At 40.5% G+C, this 16975-nt stretch overlaps 1 protein-coding gene across 10 annotated transcripts in view; it reads right to left on the reverse strand.

Annotated features, from left to right (window-relative positions):
* LOC129188334 (discs large homolog 1-like protein) overlaps positions 1-16975 on the reverse strand; it is a 98978-nt gene that overhangs the window by 34283 nt on the left and 47720 nt on the right. For 8 of the 10 annotated variants that reach the window (XM_054788669.1, XM_054788658.1, XM_054788659.1 and 5 more), the window contains 2 exons: positions 3809-3862; positions 1187-1237 (listed from right to left, as the gene is read on the reverse strand). In XM_054788669.1, coding sequence (XP_054644644.1) covers positions 1187-1237; positions 3809-3862 — 105 coding nt within the window. Of the gene's footprint in view, positions 1-1186; positions 1238-3808; positions 3863-4069; positions 4818-8433; positions 10074-16975 lie in introns of those variants that run through there. The other 2 variants (XM_054788660.1, XM_054788667.1) reach the window with 2 other exon arrangements.

Raw genomic sequence — 16975 nt, forward strand, 5'->3', positions numbered from 1 at the left:
GTTTGCGATAACTTGCAATGAGTCTCTTACAGCGCTGTGGGGAAATTTTGGCCCACTCATCTTTGCAGAATTGTTGCAATTCAGCCACATTGAAGGGTTTTCCAGCATGAACCGCCTTTTTAAACTCATGCCACCGCATCTCAGTAGAATTCAGGTCAGGACTTTGACTAAGCCACTCCAAAGTCTTCATTTAGTTTTTCTTCAGCCATTCAGAGGTGGACTTGCTGGTGTGTTTTGGATCATTGTCCTGCCTCAGAACCCAAGTTCGTTTCAGCTTGAGGAACACAAACAGATGGCCGGACATTCTTCAGGATTTTTTGGTCGACAGCAGAATTCATGGTTCCACTTATCACAGCAAGTCCTGAAGCAGCAAAACAGCCCCAGACCATCACACTATCACCACCATATTTGACTGTTAGTATGATGTTCTTTTTCTGAAATGCTGCATTACTTTTACACCAGATGTAACACACTTCCACACACACCTTCCAAAAAGTTCAACTTTTGTCTCGTCATACCACAGAGTATTTTCCCAAAGGTCATGGGGGACATCAAGATGCTTTCTGGCAAAATTGAGATGAACCTTAATCTTCTTTTTGTTCAGCAGTGGTTTTCGTCTTGGAGCTCTGCCATGCAGGCCGTTTTTGTCCAGTGTCTTTCTTATAGTGGAATCATAAACACTGACCTCAACTGAGGCAAGTGAGGCCTGCAGTTTGTTGGATGTTGCTGTAGGGTATTTTGTGACCTCTTGGATGAGTCTTTGCTGCACTGTTGGGGAAATTTTGGTTGGCCAGGCACTCCTGGGAAGGTTCACCGCTGTTCCATGTTTTCACCATTTGTGGATAATGGCTCTCACTGTGGTTTGCTGGAGTCCCAAAGCTTTAGAAATGGCTTTATAACCTTTTCCAGACTGTTAGATCTCAATTAATCTTAGGTAAGTTATGTTTTAACGGGGATTTTTTTCTCTCTTAATAATAAAAAGTTTCATTTAAAAACTGCATTTTGTGTTCAGTTGTGTTGTCATTGACTAATATTTAAATTTGTTTGATGATCTGACACATTTAAGTGTGGCAAACATGCAAAAACATAAGAAATCAGGACAGGGGCAAAAATACCACTGTACCTGCTACGAAAAAACAGTAAAACAGTAAAAGTAGTATGTAGGGGAGATGCAAGTTTTTTTTACCCGCTCCATTGTGATTTCTTCATATTCATAGTCTGCTTCTGTTCCATTTACCTGTTTGAGACAACAAATGGAGAGCGAGTGACAGAAATGAGTAAGAAAGACACAGAAATGCTTTTAAAAGAATGAAATAAAAATCTCTGCTAAAAACAACATAGCAGCAAAAAAACATGGCTGAAGTATGGGGGCTGGGACTGACTAGACTACATAGGACAGCTGAATGAGAATATATTGTAGTATAATGTAATATACTATCATCAAGGAAATAGTCTGGTTCCAGTTCCAGTGAGTAATCCTGATGTGCCCTGCCTCACACCCTTTTTGTATTCCTATATCAGATTTTTTTCAAGATATATTATTGGTTATTTTGGTTATAGCCTGCCTAATAAATTAACAGTGGTCAAACATCTTAAAATGTATCCAGCATTTTATTCTGACGGAATTATTTCATTTTCAGCATAGGAGGGGATGGGTGAGCACACACTCGTCCGCATATAAATGGAATCCCAGTGGCCTGTATAATCTCCTTGTCTGTAATCTGTGTCTATGTGCAGTGCGATTAGCTTTGACTATGAATTTCGATCGCAATCTATCATTAGCCACCATCTTCAATATGTCAGAACTATGTGCCACCCAGAAAAATATAACTACACGTGTAAACCTATATCACATTTACTGTGTACTGGTAAATGATAACCAAAACAGTCCATGTGTAATGCCTTTTTCTCATATATATATTTTTCTTTTGTAAAAAAAAAAAAAAAAGGAAGCTAAAAATGTTACGGAAAAAAAATAGTATAATTAAGTGAGACTTTATGAAAGAACTGTAGCTCCCTGGATTTTGTTCCAGGCAGTCAATTGGGGAGTATTTTCGCAGTAATTACATAATAAACTTAGCTAACAACGACAGACACTGATTTGCTGTGGCAGCTGGCTACCAGTAAAATGACATCTGGGCTCATACTATTCTGGACTTACTATTTAACCGAACAATATTGGTTTTCAGCGGGAGAAATATTCAAATTACCTTATTACAATTATTACTACATTTGATATTGACACGAGGGCAGTGATGGGTTTTTAAATAATACATGAACAACTTGTGTAAACATTCTGCGCATGGAATTATTAAAAGAGACGATGGATGGATGGAAAGAAAGGTCACCCAAATGTAAATGGCATGCAGTGATCCTTAGCATTCAGCTGTGCAATTTAAATGCTTTGATCAAGGCTAAACTACATCTACTGGGGTAACGCTACAAAAGCTGCAGAAAGAGCATAAACTTTCTGTTTAAATGGCGGAATGGCGGAAATTACAATTCAAAATGATAGATATACTGTAATAGGAAATAAATCAATACATTGTTGAAAGATGTATTCTCTTTTATACAAACATATGAATTTTATACACAGTTGCAAACTGGGCTTTCACTTTTCTGTATGATGAATTCACTTCTAAGAAAAAAGTAAGAATTTGGGGCCTTTTTAGATCAAATAAATACCTCCACCCACTTCGGAACACAGTCGTCCCTCGCCACTTCGCAGTTCAAATTTTGCATGCTTCACGTTTTTCCAAAAATATATGTTAATTAATAATAAATTAATGAATTAAATTAATAATTAATTAAGTCATGCTGTTTCATGGTTGAATATTGTCTATTATTAGTCACAAAATATGCATATTGAAGCAAATTCTACATATTTCTTTGCCTAAATTAAGCATTTTCAAGCATAAAAATGGCAAAATTAAATTAAATACATATACAAGGCATTCAGAAGACGCATTAAAAGATGCTGTGAATGATATGCAATATTCTACTCTGGTCAATAGGTATCAGTAATCTTACTGTAATGTTCGGTGAGACCACCAGATTTGCGCGCTAGAACAACAGGCTTTTATTGCAGGTTTGAATGATCTCACAACAGATACAATAATCCCTAATAAAAAACACAGGCTACGGTTGCTGCAGTAACCCAAGCCACGCTAAAACTTAACTCTGAACCCCTTATGTAACTTCCTGTCTGCTCGTCACTCAGCTCCCGTAGGGAACACATTTATAGCAACACACACAAGCACGAGTCTTATTTATGTCTTAACTGGCTTATTTTCTGTTATTATGTCTACTATATTGGGTAATACAAGTGTAAAGGTGACTATAGGGCTGTTAGTTCATGTCTAGAGTGCTGTAATAATGTTAAAAAATGTATTTAGAAGTTCGTAAACAGGTTTTCTATGCCCTAATTTTGAAAATATGCCATTTATAAATAAGAAATCACTTATCACGATCAGGTGTGGCACCAATTTACCGCAACATATGAGGGATTACTGTTTCAATTCTGTATAGTTTTAAATTTCACAATGTATAAAATTGCATAAAATTGATAAAAATGCATTTCTGACACAACAAATGGATACAAAGTTCACCTGCCTCTCATACTACGTCAACTGGGATAGGCTCCAGCTAACCTGTGACCCTGACCAGGATAAGAGGTATAGAAAATGATGAGGATGAATGAGCATACCACTTGGCCACACACACAATAGTCATTGATTAAAGCTTTATATTGGCATTGTGTATAAAAACTTAATCCAGCATCACTGACGATATATGACTCAATACTCACGTATGGGGGGGTGTCGACACTGTCTGTGTTGACCACCACGGGAGGGGGATTGGCCTGCAACACGAAACAAGATAAAGAGTTATTATGAATCATGCTTTTCAGGACACTCAAGGACACTTCACAGGTGAAGAGAAAAAAGTTGTTGATCCACGTGCACTTCTACAATATAACGTGTAGCATTTACAGAACAAAGTAAATATGCGTACACAGGCACACACACTCAAATACGCACACAAACACACATCTGTAGTAAGGACTTACTCGTCTCATGTTTTGGTACAGCATGTCGAGTACATCTGCTATAGATTACCACGGTGAACCGACTGCATACACCACATAACATAATGCACAGCCCTCACAATAGACAAGGCTAATGTACTACACTGCAAAGCACAATTTCCCAGACCCACTTAGCAATCAAGCTAAGAACAACTAACATCTTCGTACAATTTCCTTGCACACAAATTACATGCTACTTCGCATTATGGCTCCACAATATGTTTTGGTAGACTCCTCTGATTGGTCACAAAGTGCAGAAGCTTCTCAAATACCCGCTCATTTCATTGGTCATTTCTTTCCACACAGCATTCTTCTTAACACCAACTATATCCTATGACCTTGGATGGACAGCTATTTTTTCTCCTTGTATGTACTACACAAACCTCATGACTCATAATTATTCAATCTCTACCTTTCCTATGTTTCTCATCTCACTTTCTCCCCAGTGAATATTTAGTGCCCTACAATCCAACGATGAAGTCCTCTTCCACAAACCAACCATGAGCGAGCCAGTACAATGACGGAAACTTGAATCTCAGTACTTGTCCTCCATCACCAACAAATCTATAAACCGAAAGGACAGTCACACACCCGGACTTTGCAGCTTCGATGTGCAATTGAATCTTTCTCTCTATACTAATCGCAACCTCTCTCGTCCATCCCATTCCCTGATCTCTCTCCGTCTCTCTCTGTCCACCACGTGTCCAATCTGTCAGTCATGCTGAATGGATGCTTGATCCCACATGGGAACAGAAAAAGAGAGAGGATCACATGGATTAAAGTCATGGTGGGAGGAGTCAAATATGTCAACTCAACAACAGCAGAAGGTGCAGATACACAAAACTCAAAATGCACAATAATGAGGATAAAAAGTACACAACGATCGTAAATATCTCAAAAATATTGATAAGAAAGTGAGAACATTAAAAACTTTTCAGAATACCTCCAAAAATTCCCAAGAAATATATTCATATTACTTCTACTTCCTTACGTATGTCTCAATTGTGGTGCGACATCACCTCACCCTTTTTATTGACTTATCTAAGATATATGAATTCATTCACATTTGTTACTAAGGACTATTTAAAGCATGCGGTCTTTGTGTGGATTTATTTTTGTGTTTGTGTGTGTCTCATTAATAGAAACAAATCACGTCCGTCGGTCAGCTGTTAATTCGACTGACACGCCAAGTCAGACTGCAGGCTTATGTAACATCAATATACACGGTGTGTGTGTGTGTGTGCGTGTGTGTGTGTGTGTGTGAAATAGAGCGAGTGCAAGGGGTTGTTTTCCATGAAAGGTCCACAAGAAAAATTGAGAAACAAGCAAATTCTAACCTACACCTAGAAATAGACAGTTGCTTAGTGTATGCGATTATATATTGTTGCATATTTGAGTATTGAGTGGTTTTCTGTGTTTTTATGCTGTATTATTATTTTATGCAAATGAATCCTCATTGGGTGGAATGGGAATTTGCGCTACACAGAACAGAAGAAATTCATATACAGGTACTATACGGTGTATATTAAAAAACTGCACACGTTAAACCAAAGATAACTCCATAATTCACAGATAAAATAATAATAACTTACACGTCATTGTTACTCTTACATTTGATCTAATTTGGACAAACCTTGAAGAGTTACAGCAGATGCTTTGAGCCTTGGAGTGACAAAGATGCCCCACACTAACAGCTCACTATTTTGTGTAATGAAACATCACTTGACTTCTCAGCTAATCAGATAGCGGAGGAATATAATGAAATTAGAACTGCCTTCTTAATCCAATTAATTACGAGTCAGACAGACTACCTCCTATTTGCTATCGCTATGTCAACTGCACATACTGTACACAGTAAAAGACAAGAAGCCGCAAGACTGATGATGTATGGTTTCACCTCCCAATGAAAACTGTTTTCAAAAATAGTTCACACAAACAATCAGTTCTGGAATCCTTCTATTTCACTGTGCCCAGGTTTGTTGAGAAGAACACCAACCTACTACAGGTAGTCTTCGTGTTATGTACTAGTTCCGTTCCTTGTCTGTGACGTAAAGTTTTGGTGTAAGTCAGATCTTACACCTAAACTGTAGTTGTCTTGTACACTGGTGTGAGAGACAGGCTTATTGGGAGGAGGAGGTCTCAGTTATCACTATTATCACTGTCCATTTCATTCCCTTTCACATGTTCAAGAATACCATAATTGCCCTTCATGATGGTCACTGCATTTAAGCTACTTGTACTGGGCATCCAACCAATGTTAATTTCACTTTTGCTTTCATGTTTACACGCTGCCACCAGACGGGCCTGCCTTACTGCTTGGGAGTCATTATAACTAGAGATGAGACGGATAATGCATTTTTGCCGAGTACGAGCATGAAAAGAGTACTTATCATTATCTGTAATCGTGATGAAGGAAAATCCTCATTGGGTAACTACTTGCAACTACTACTGGTATACTGTATGTATTCACTCTTCATGCTCTGTGATTGACCAGTCACACACAGCGACCGCCCCTCCCTAGACAGACTTGCTACAGACAGAGAGAGGAGCCATGCCTCTCAGTCTTTCACACACAGACACAATACAGACAGTGACTCTCTGCTTGCTTGGCTCGACTCCAGCTCACGTTCACGATTTCGCCCTATTTCGGTTTGTATGATATTTAAAGTTAGTTGGTAGACTTGTTTCGTTACGTACGCGGTGCATTTGACAAGACAGAGTTGGAAATGGCTCGTGTCGCGTTGGTCGCTGCCTCCACTCCAGTCAGGTTTTTTTTAGGTTTTCCTCAGCTCGCCTCTATTTCGGTTTGTATCTGAAGTTACTTGGTAAACCAGTTTCGTAATGTATGCGGTGCATTTGACAAGACAGAGCTGTAAACGGCTCGTCTTGGGTCGGCCACTGCCTGTGTTTTTTTTGTCTCCCGTCTGCTTGCTTCTAATTTGGCTGGAGATATAAAGTCAGTTGGAAAACTTTGCTTGCAGGAGTGAACGCGGTGCTTTTGAGAAAAATACAGTGAACAAGAATTTCCCTGTTTGCCATCTCTGGATGTTTGCATGAATCTCGGACAAAGAGATCGGCGTTTCATGTTAAAATGTTATCTGAACTTCACACAGCTCATTAAAAAAAGAATTAAATAATAAAGTCTTCCAGATCACTTCCACACATACACAGCACACATGTAGCTGAATAATAAACAATAAATATAGCAACTTCTGACCAATCCATGTCAATTTCAGACTTCAAATAATGTACAGATTGAAGCCCCACCCGTTTAGGCCACGCCCACTTCCGGTCTATGCCCCGCCTACTCCAAGTACAGATACAGATAATTTAGATGGGTGAACAGATACCGATACAGATACAGATGCACATAGTGGCGTACTCGCTCATCCCTAATAATAACGTAATTACTTCTCTTTGTCCTTTGGTGCAACATTAATAATTAAGGGAAGTGTGTAGGTGACCATGAAATGGCAAAACTTAAAACATAAACCAAGGACCACCTGTATATGCACACTGAGGGCCGGTACTGATCCGACACTGCTTTTTTTTGTTCAACCCGCAGCGTTCTCGTGTGGACAGGGCCTGAGAAGAGCAGTTCAAAAAAGGCAACACCAATTGCCGTGTTGTTGGATTACAGCAAGCTTAGTCTCTGACCACATGGACATGCTCTTTTTAATTTTCCATTTTTGAAAAGTTATCTGTCTATCCATTTTGCTGTCATCTATAATTCGGCGTCTGCAGTTGCTTTCATTGTGTGAAGTTTGGTGAATGTTCGCTCAATTCATCTTCAGTGAGATATTTCAGTTGCTTCCCTGTTGTCCAGCAATGCTTTGCATACATTTATATTTTGTGGATGGCAAGCAAATGTTCTGCAAATCAATTGGTGGCAATCAAGATATTTTTGTGGCCACAAAGAGGACTACGGACAAAGTGTGGGCATATTTTCCACAAATTTAAACAGCACTGTGACAATATTGATAACTCCGACGATTTTGGTCTCTATTTGTGTAATATATATGGAATGTTCATTCTGTTTAATCTGTAACTAGTAGTGTAGTCTAAAGTAACAAGAGCAAGCAAGAAAACAATTACAGGTTTATCAGCCCTTGAGCTGTTGACACATTTTGGAAAGGCACAATTATGAGCTCTTAAGTACAGTTATAAACACATAAAATGTGACCATGTTCCATTTAAATCTGTGATTTGTGTCCTGAGCATAAAACAAATGTATCACACTAAGGACATTTTATTGTTATAAAAATTCTTTTGTAATGTATTTTTTTAAAAAAACAATCAACAGTTTTCATTGGCCAAGCAGAAAACTTGCTGCCATTGCAACCTACCTGCACATGGGCTTGTATGTGTGAAAAGTGGTGCATGGGTGGCATGTGTGAAGGTGGCGCCATAGCGTGTAAATTCCAGATATAGGCATCATTAGGCCATGGTCTGCTGCCAGCCTTTCCTTTGGTTTTGCTCTTTGTGGGACTCTTTGCCACATTATCTCTGAAGTTTGGAAAATGTCCTCGAGAACCTCTGTTGGCCAGGTTCGTGGGCAATGTGTTCCACCCATACCCACTCAGTGCTGAACACAGAGGGAGCTGTGGCGAGTGAAACGGATGGATAGAAAGAGACTGTGAGCAGTGCGGCAGAGGAGGTGGACAATTATGTTGGTACTGTTGGATCAAAGAATGGTGACTGGTTGAATGGGCATGTGCCGGCTGCTGTTGATGGTGATGGCAGAGTTGTTGCGATGATGGCGAGGAGAGTAGGCGACCAGGTGATGCAGGGGGGTGAAATTGTTGCTGGTTTGAAGAACAATGCTGGAGCTGATGATGGCTCGGTGAGAGGTGCATCTGGTGGTGGCTTGCCGAGTGCAGTAGATGATTTGGTGATTGTGGAGCCAACTGGTAGTTTGGTAATGGTGGAGCTAGCTGATGACTTGGAGACGGTGGTGCTATGTGGTAATAGCTCGGAGAGGGGGAAGGAAGAAGATGTTTTGGTGCGTGACATCCATGTTTCGGCGAATGGGGATGGTGCTTTGGTGAGTGCAGAGGGGAACGGTGCGGTTGATTTGGTTGCACTTGTAATAGTTTTTGCTTCGAGTGGCTGTGGCCCCTTCCAGACTTGGCCTTCCCTTTGCCAGATTTCCCCTTAGAAGAGCCACTGCTGGGCTTTTTAGGAGTACAACAAAACTCATGGCTATGGAAGTAAGTGGTCATATCTGCAGAGGTAAATATGAACAAAAACTGCTCCTAACTTCTTCTGGCTTATTATCTTGCTCTCACCGCATCACCTCCTTAACAGGGGTGACAAACCAAGTAGCTCTCTACAATTCCTTGTGTCCATATAATGTAGGTCACGCCATCAAATTCACCAAGTCAATACAATGTTGGGTTCGCGTTCCCTTTTTCCATTAAATTGAACTCTGTACATTAGGATCATACAATTCCACTTTCTGTTTCCCGTTTCCATGTCTTCTGCCTTGTTGACTGTCTCACCATATTTGAGGATTAGCGGGTCAAAAAGAAATAAGACAAACAATCCTGCAGCAAGAAAAACAAAAGGAACCTCGGCATAACTGAGCTATGTTTCAGCCTTTGCTTTCAAACTTATCACTGAAAACAATTCAAGTCAGCTCCTGCACTCGAAGGAAGATTTTGCTTTCCAATTCCACGAATAGGCTGTGCTCCAGTGATCTCAGGGTAACACATATTATCCAATGGCAGTATGTTGTTGCACACTCCAGCTTCGTTTCTGAAATCCCGGTTACTCCATTGGCAACGTCGTCAGTTTATATTCCAAAAGTGGAAAGAGGAAAAACTCACATATCTGTACTGTTAATGTTGAGCCCCATTATAGCCAGAAAGAGTAAAATTGACTGTGCTTGTCATCTCGCCTTGCCTTACTATGAGAAAATTCACATTAGCACACATCTGTGGTCAATTCTCTTCCTCCTTATCCTCTCTCCTGTCAGTGCTCCCTGCCTCGCTCAGTCTCTGTCCCCTTCTCTACAACTCTTATTCTCTCTCGCTCTCTTTCCCGGACTAGCCAATTAGGGGCTTCCCCGGTCCCTGCACAGAACTGCAGCCAGGCATAACTAATCAATAGGCAACCAGGAATAGCAATACATAGCTCACAGCCAGTGTGTGAGAGTAGGCTGAGTAGTGAGCTTTGATTGGTGGAGAACAGTTCCTAGTCACCATGAAGCACTTTTCTTCTGATTTGAAATAACAACATGGTGAGATGGGTCAGCTGGAATTCACGATGCGTCTCAATGCATTGACCTACTTACTGTACTTACAAGAGCATGGGTCTTTAAAAGTATCTGTTGTGTCTAGACATTGTCGTGATCTAGTAAATGTTACTTAGTTAATTCAGCAGCATGGTCATGCGTCAATAAACTTCATAATTTGTAAATCCCCACTACATTCTATTAAATCATATTTTACCTTTGGCACTCTGAAGCTGGAATTCAATGCTTTGAGGCACGATTCTATAGTCTAATGTCAGCTAATGTTCGGCACAAGTTGCCCTGAGAGAGTGGGCCAGCGCAACAGACAGATAAGGGACATGATAGAGAAGCACCCGTGAATAGAGAACAGTGAAATACAGAGAGGGTGGTTGAAATGAGAGAAGGGCTGTTATAGTGTGTTAGTGCATGTATGAGTCTGCTGTATATAGTGCTGCCAGGGCTGCAGGCTAGCTGCTCAGTCAGGACAAGATGAGCAAGGACAATAGGCTGTTAACAACACAGTGCTAAAGGAAGCCAACGCTAAAATATTGCTAGGAGGTGGGCAAGGAAGGGTATGGGGGCTGCCGAGAAATGAAAGTACAGGAATGAGGCAGAAGCAACACAGATTGTCATATGATTAGTGGAATTACGTGTGCCATTGTATCATTACACTCAATATACAGTGGAATACCTTACAACACAAAAAACAATTTAGTGTATTCAAAGTGGGACTGGGTTTTCCACACGTTACATTTCACCACTTTTGTCATCACTGAGCACTAATAAACAAACATTTTAATTCATTGAGAATAACAGAGCCACACGATTAAATGACATAACATATTAATACTTTGCTCATTGGACAGACGGCATGGCTCGGGTGATAGTGTGGTTCTCTCCCAACCTGAAGGCCGTGGTTCAATCCTCTGTCCTCCCGCAATTGTGTCAAAGTGTCCTTGGGCAAGCTACTGCATGAACCCCCAGTTGCTCCAGATGCTGTGTCATCAGTAGGTCAATGTGCTAGCTGTGTCAAAGCGCTTTGAGTGCCTTGGAGGTGGAAAGGCACTACACAAGCGAAAGCCCATTTACCATTATCACATATACTGTACTGCATGTGCATCAGCAAATGATTATTGAATAAGTACATTTAATATGACCTTGGATAATGAATCAAACTCCTATAATGAAGTAGATTTTCTAGCATTCTGTTCAGTGGCAAATTCTCAGAACTTGCTGCCTCCTTGTGGCTATTCCATGTGTTTCTCCCTAGTGTACCTTGAGTCATTCTTGTGCAATAGTAACAGTGGAGCAAATTCAGCAAGGCAACATCCTGATTGGCTCCCACATAGTGATCTAAAAAGGATTACTACCATAAAAGAGCCTGCATGGTGGACAGACTGCAGGAGAATCCTGTCAGTCGTCCTCTGTCTTTATACTGTCAATCCCTGTTTTATGATTACTACCAGTAGGTGGCATCAAATGCCACAGACAGAGAAATAAAAACAACAAAAACACATGATGACAGTACTCCCCCCTCAACATAATCAGATTTATTGTCAGTTATCTGACATCAACAATGATTAACAAAGCGTGCAGCTCCACAAGAATAAAACTACAATAAATAAAAGCACAATATGACCTTTTCTATACGTCACAATCTTGACAAGGAACCACACTCTTGCTAAACAAACCATCTTGAATCATGAATAGCTCCGTGAAGCTCACAATGCGTAATATCACTCACGGCGTTTCATGTTAAAATTTTATCGTAAAACCTTGATTGATAACTGCACTTCGATAAACTTAGCAGTGACACTGCTCATTTCCTGGCAAAGCAGCCGCAGCATCTATAAGCGGCAAAAGAGGACACGCATGTGCAGTTTGCAATGTTTTGCTCGTAAAACATGCCGGCGGTGCAAACAGCGCTCCTGAGATTTTCCTCCCCAGTCAAAGACCATGATCTGAAGTCTGGACATATTTAAGATTTGCAAAGGATTCCGAGTGGAAAATAATTGAAGACAACCTATAAAATGCAGAAAAAAGCATGTTGTTTTTTTTAATAAAACAGTGTGTGTATCAGTACTTTTTAAACATTTTGTGCACGTTCAACATTACCGTGATAATAATGATCGATGTGCTAATTTTGGTCACAATAATTGTGATATAAAATTTTCATAGCCCTAATAGCAACACATATTTACTCTTTTTATCTACTATTTTGGGTAATACGAGTGTAACGGTGACCAAAGGGTTAGTTCATGAGTAAAGGGCTCTAATAATGTTAAAAACCTTATTTAGAAAGTCATAAACAAGTCTTATGACCTATAACTACGAAAGTATTCGATTTATAAGTAAGGAAGCATACTTTACGGAAATTCACTTCAGGGTCGGGTCTGGAACTGATTACTGTATATGCATCATGCCTCGGAATTGCTATTGCTATGAAATACAGTTATATTAACTGGTGTTATAGCCCTCACTAATTTTGTATCTGGGTATTTAAGATCAGCAGCAGCAGCATGGGAATGGCAGTTATTATAAGTCTTGCATTAGTACAGTTAACAATACTGTTCAAAGTTACAGCATGTGTAGCGCTTGCACAATCATTTAAGCACACTAACTAAATAATAAAAACATTCTTTCCTGTTTCATTTATTTTACAATACCAATGTAAATGGGCTTTCACTTGTATGGCCCTTTTTTCACCTTCAGGGTAATCAAAGTGCTTCTCCTCATTCACTTGCTGATGACACAGCACCAGGACGGGGGGTTCAGAATCTTGCTGAAAGATGTGCTGTGGGGGTGCAGAGGCTTCGGGTTGAGAGAAGACCACTCTACTGCCTAAGCCACGCCACATGTCCATCGTTGTTGTTTTGGTTATGACATACGACAGTTCACTTTCACAATCACACATATCTTCAGTTAACCCATTTTGCTGGTTTCAGTTTCGAACCACTGAGTTAACATACTGTACATGTTTTTGGACTGTAGAACAAGACTCATTAGATCAGTGGTCACCAACCTTTTTGAGACCAAGATCCCTGGTCTCGGCTGTGAACCTGCACACAATCTACCCTCCCCCCAAACAAGCAGGATATACACACATACACACACACACACACACACACACAAATATACACACATATATATATTATATATATATATATATATACACACACATACATATAATATATACAGTATATACACACACACATATACAGTATATACACCAGGGGTCACCAACGTATATATATATATGTGTGTGTATATGTGTGTGTGTGTGTGTGTATATACTGTATATACACACACAATATAAGCTTTGTGTAATTGGTTGTTGGTTTCAACATTTCAGTTTTTTTCTCATTGTGCCTTTAGCTGTACAGTATTTTTACCACTTTTGCTGTTTTTTTAATTTTATTTAGTTTCTGCAGTGATGCCACGGGTGGCAGATGGCCCCTGAGCCGCATTTTGGGGACTCCTACACCCCTACTTTTGTGGCTCTTGGTCCGGGTTGGGCTTGTGGCGTCGGCTTCATGAGCAAACCACAGCTTGCTTCTTGGCTCAGTGTAGTGGACTAGCCATGCAGGTTGAGCAGAGAGGGGCCTGGTAAAGGTGCTACAACAGTCAGGCCTGCACGTCTATGGAGTTATATTTGTGTCTTAACTTTGAGGTAGCAAAGGCAGACTTTGAGCCCTATTAACATTAACACTGAAGTGCTCTGTCACTCCCTCCTTCAGTGTACGAATCGAGCCGGTGTACCAGTGTACTCGAGTACCTCCAGCTGAGTTTTGGGCACTGGCTCCTTGCTGGGGCTCGCAAGTTCCTGTCTGGATAGCGGCTAGGTGTACGGGCGTGTTCAGTGCTCAAAATGTGCGCCTGTCGGTCGCTCTCCGGGAGGTGAGGGCACTGATGTGATAATACATTTTTTTCAAAATGCTCTTACGATCGACCGGCAAAGTCACAAAGATCGACCAGTAGTTCACGATCGACGGGTTGGAGACCCCTGCATTGGATAGTGGTCAAAGGACAGCTCATGGTCGTCTTATTCCTTTTGATCGTATCAGCATGACAGAGAAGAGGCTGGAGGGAGACAAGTGGAGGGACTGGATATTATGTCTGTGTGTATACATGTGTGTGTGTGGGGAGAAGGAACTGATATGAAAGCTTCATCCCACACACAGAGGGTGATGCAACACCCAACACACTTGTAATGCCAAAAATCACACATACTGCAACATCATTTACTATGGTTTGGGTGTCATTTATTTGAAAAAGTGGGTATTTAAAGCCTTTTAGGTCCTTTATTCATTTTCTTTTTTGTTGTTTATGTCATTCTCTGCTTGGTGCTGAGTGCATTGCCATGACAACAGTTGAAGCCACCCACAGTATGACAAGCTGAACATCTAGGTTGTAAACATTTTCTATAGCTTTCCAGAGATTTATCCACTGATCACCTACACAACAATTCATATTGAAAACATGAAGCCATCTTCGTATTACGCTCAAATACAAACGTGCGCCGTCCATCCGCTTCAGACAGTTACTGTGTAGCAAATACTGTGACAACTGACAAGGATCATCAAAGACAGACATCGACAATGGCCCTGGTGCCTTGACAATATTAAACATAACAACAACAAACTTTGCTTTATTTCATCTTTATATTTCATATGATGTGCCTGCAAATAGACTGGTAAATTATCATCGTCTTTCCCGTTACTCCTGCTCCTGCTCCACTCTGATGTATAGTCCCTGCATGAGCAAGTTAGATTGTGGGAGGTGATGAATCGCAGTAATGGTGTGAAAACTTATAAAAATACAACTTTACCACTCTAAAGATAACTACATACAGTCAAGTCCAGAGTCATTTGGACGATGACAGCGTTTTTATGAATATGCCTTTGTACTCCACCACAATGGATTAAAAATAAAGCATTCAAGCTGTGATACGTTTAGCTTTCAGAGCTTGTTGCAGAGATCCGTAGGCTCCCGACCTCAGGCAGTAATCGACTGCAGAGAATTGCCGTGACTAAAGTATTGTAAAGGTATTATCCAAAGGTGTCATCAAAGGTAAAGGCAATATCTTTATATAAAATCTCTTAAATCAAAGCAAGTCTATACAACTACCACATTTTCATAGTTATACCAAAGTCCATGGGGATCTCTGGCGTAAAAATTACGCCAAAAGCATTGCAATGTAATTTGGAGGAGGGGGGACATGTCCCCTGCACTTTTTCAAAAGGCAGTTTTGGTCCCCTGTAGTTTTAATCGTCCAAAAACAATGTTATGTTTTATTAAAAGGAGTTCCATCAAGCACTAGGACTAATTGGAATATGTCTCCTCAAGCTAAGGCCTGTTTCCCTTTAGTCCGTGCACAAGCTCATTGATTGGCTCAGCTGTTTTTTGCTAACGTGCGATTGGCTGTTCTCTCTGTGAGTCCATGAGCGTCTGGACTTGCACACCGGTGTTTTCTTTTTTTTTGTCCAGCGCCCGTGTTAGCCTGCCACTGTGAAAGTTGTTAACATGTTGGGCATTTGTTCTGCCTGTGGCACGTCAGCTAGATGGATTTTAATATCAGAGGTTTCATTTACAATAACATTTGAGTCTGTGCCCGTGTGAGTGTGCATGTGTCACACACACTTGTAGTGTGGAATGTTAGAAAAGGCTTGATTAAGTGATGTTACTCAAACAGAACAATAGTCAGGTGGGACACTGACAATTTACCTCTTCAGGCATCTGGGGTATATTTTTTTATCAACAATGTAATGGCAGCTAGTCATAATATAGCAAGGTTGGAGGTGCGCATTTAAGGATTATTACATTGCTATTAGAACATTACTCACCACCGACTGAGGCTGGATCTTTTCTGTTATAGCTAATGACTTTTTGCCATCTTGTGAGAGTTTCCCATGTGATGCTGCTTCAAATGCCCGATGGGGTTGGTTGCATTAAAGTTCCCCAGTTCTGTGCCACCACGGGAAACTTGTGCATGACAAGTTTTGCACTTAGCTCCAAAGTCTTTTTTGGACTTAAAAAAAAATACTGCCTTCACTCCTACTCCTTGCTGTTTTGATTACACGACCGCTATCAGGCCACCGCTATGGCGGAGTCTGGAATGGACTGCTTGTATCAGAGTGCCAATATCAGAGATTTTAGATGCAGGCCGATATAATCTGATACTCGTTTTTTACAGATATTGCCCAGATATCCGATATCAATATTGGATCACGACACCCTGGTGATGTTCTTATATTTTTTGGTTGAAGAAAATGTAAATCTTGAGCAAGTTGCATCCAGTCCCTTTAAGGCCAAACAGAAACGTGACCACAAAGAGCTCAAAAAGGACAGCGTGACCAAAACACATGTGGTATCTCACAATACATAGGAGAAGTAGATTAGGTGGGGAATCATTTTATGTATGACTTTTTGCCATCCTGTGAGTTTCCCATGTGATGCTGCTTCAAATGCCCGATGGGGTTGGTTGCATTAAACTTCCCCAGTTCTGTGCCACCACGGGAAACTTGTGCATGACAAGTTTTGCACTTAGCTCCAAAGTCTTTTTTGGACTTAAAAAAAATACCGAAATACCATACCGGTTTTTATTGTGACTTTTATCTACAGCATTGTATATTGAATCGTAAACAACTTTTTTT

Source organism: Dunckerocampus dactyliophorus, chromosome 10 (genome assembly GCF_027744805.1).
Source record: "Dunckerocampus dactyliophorus isolate RoL2022-P2 chromosome 10, RoL_Ddac_1.1, whole genome shotgun sequence".
NCBI classification, from domain to species: Eukaryota; Metazoa; Chordata; class Actinopteri; order Syngnathiformes; family Syngnathidae; genus Dunckerocampus; species Dunckerocampus dactyliophorus.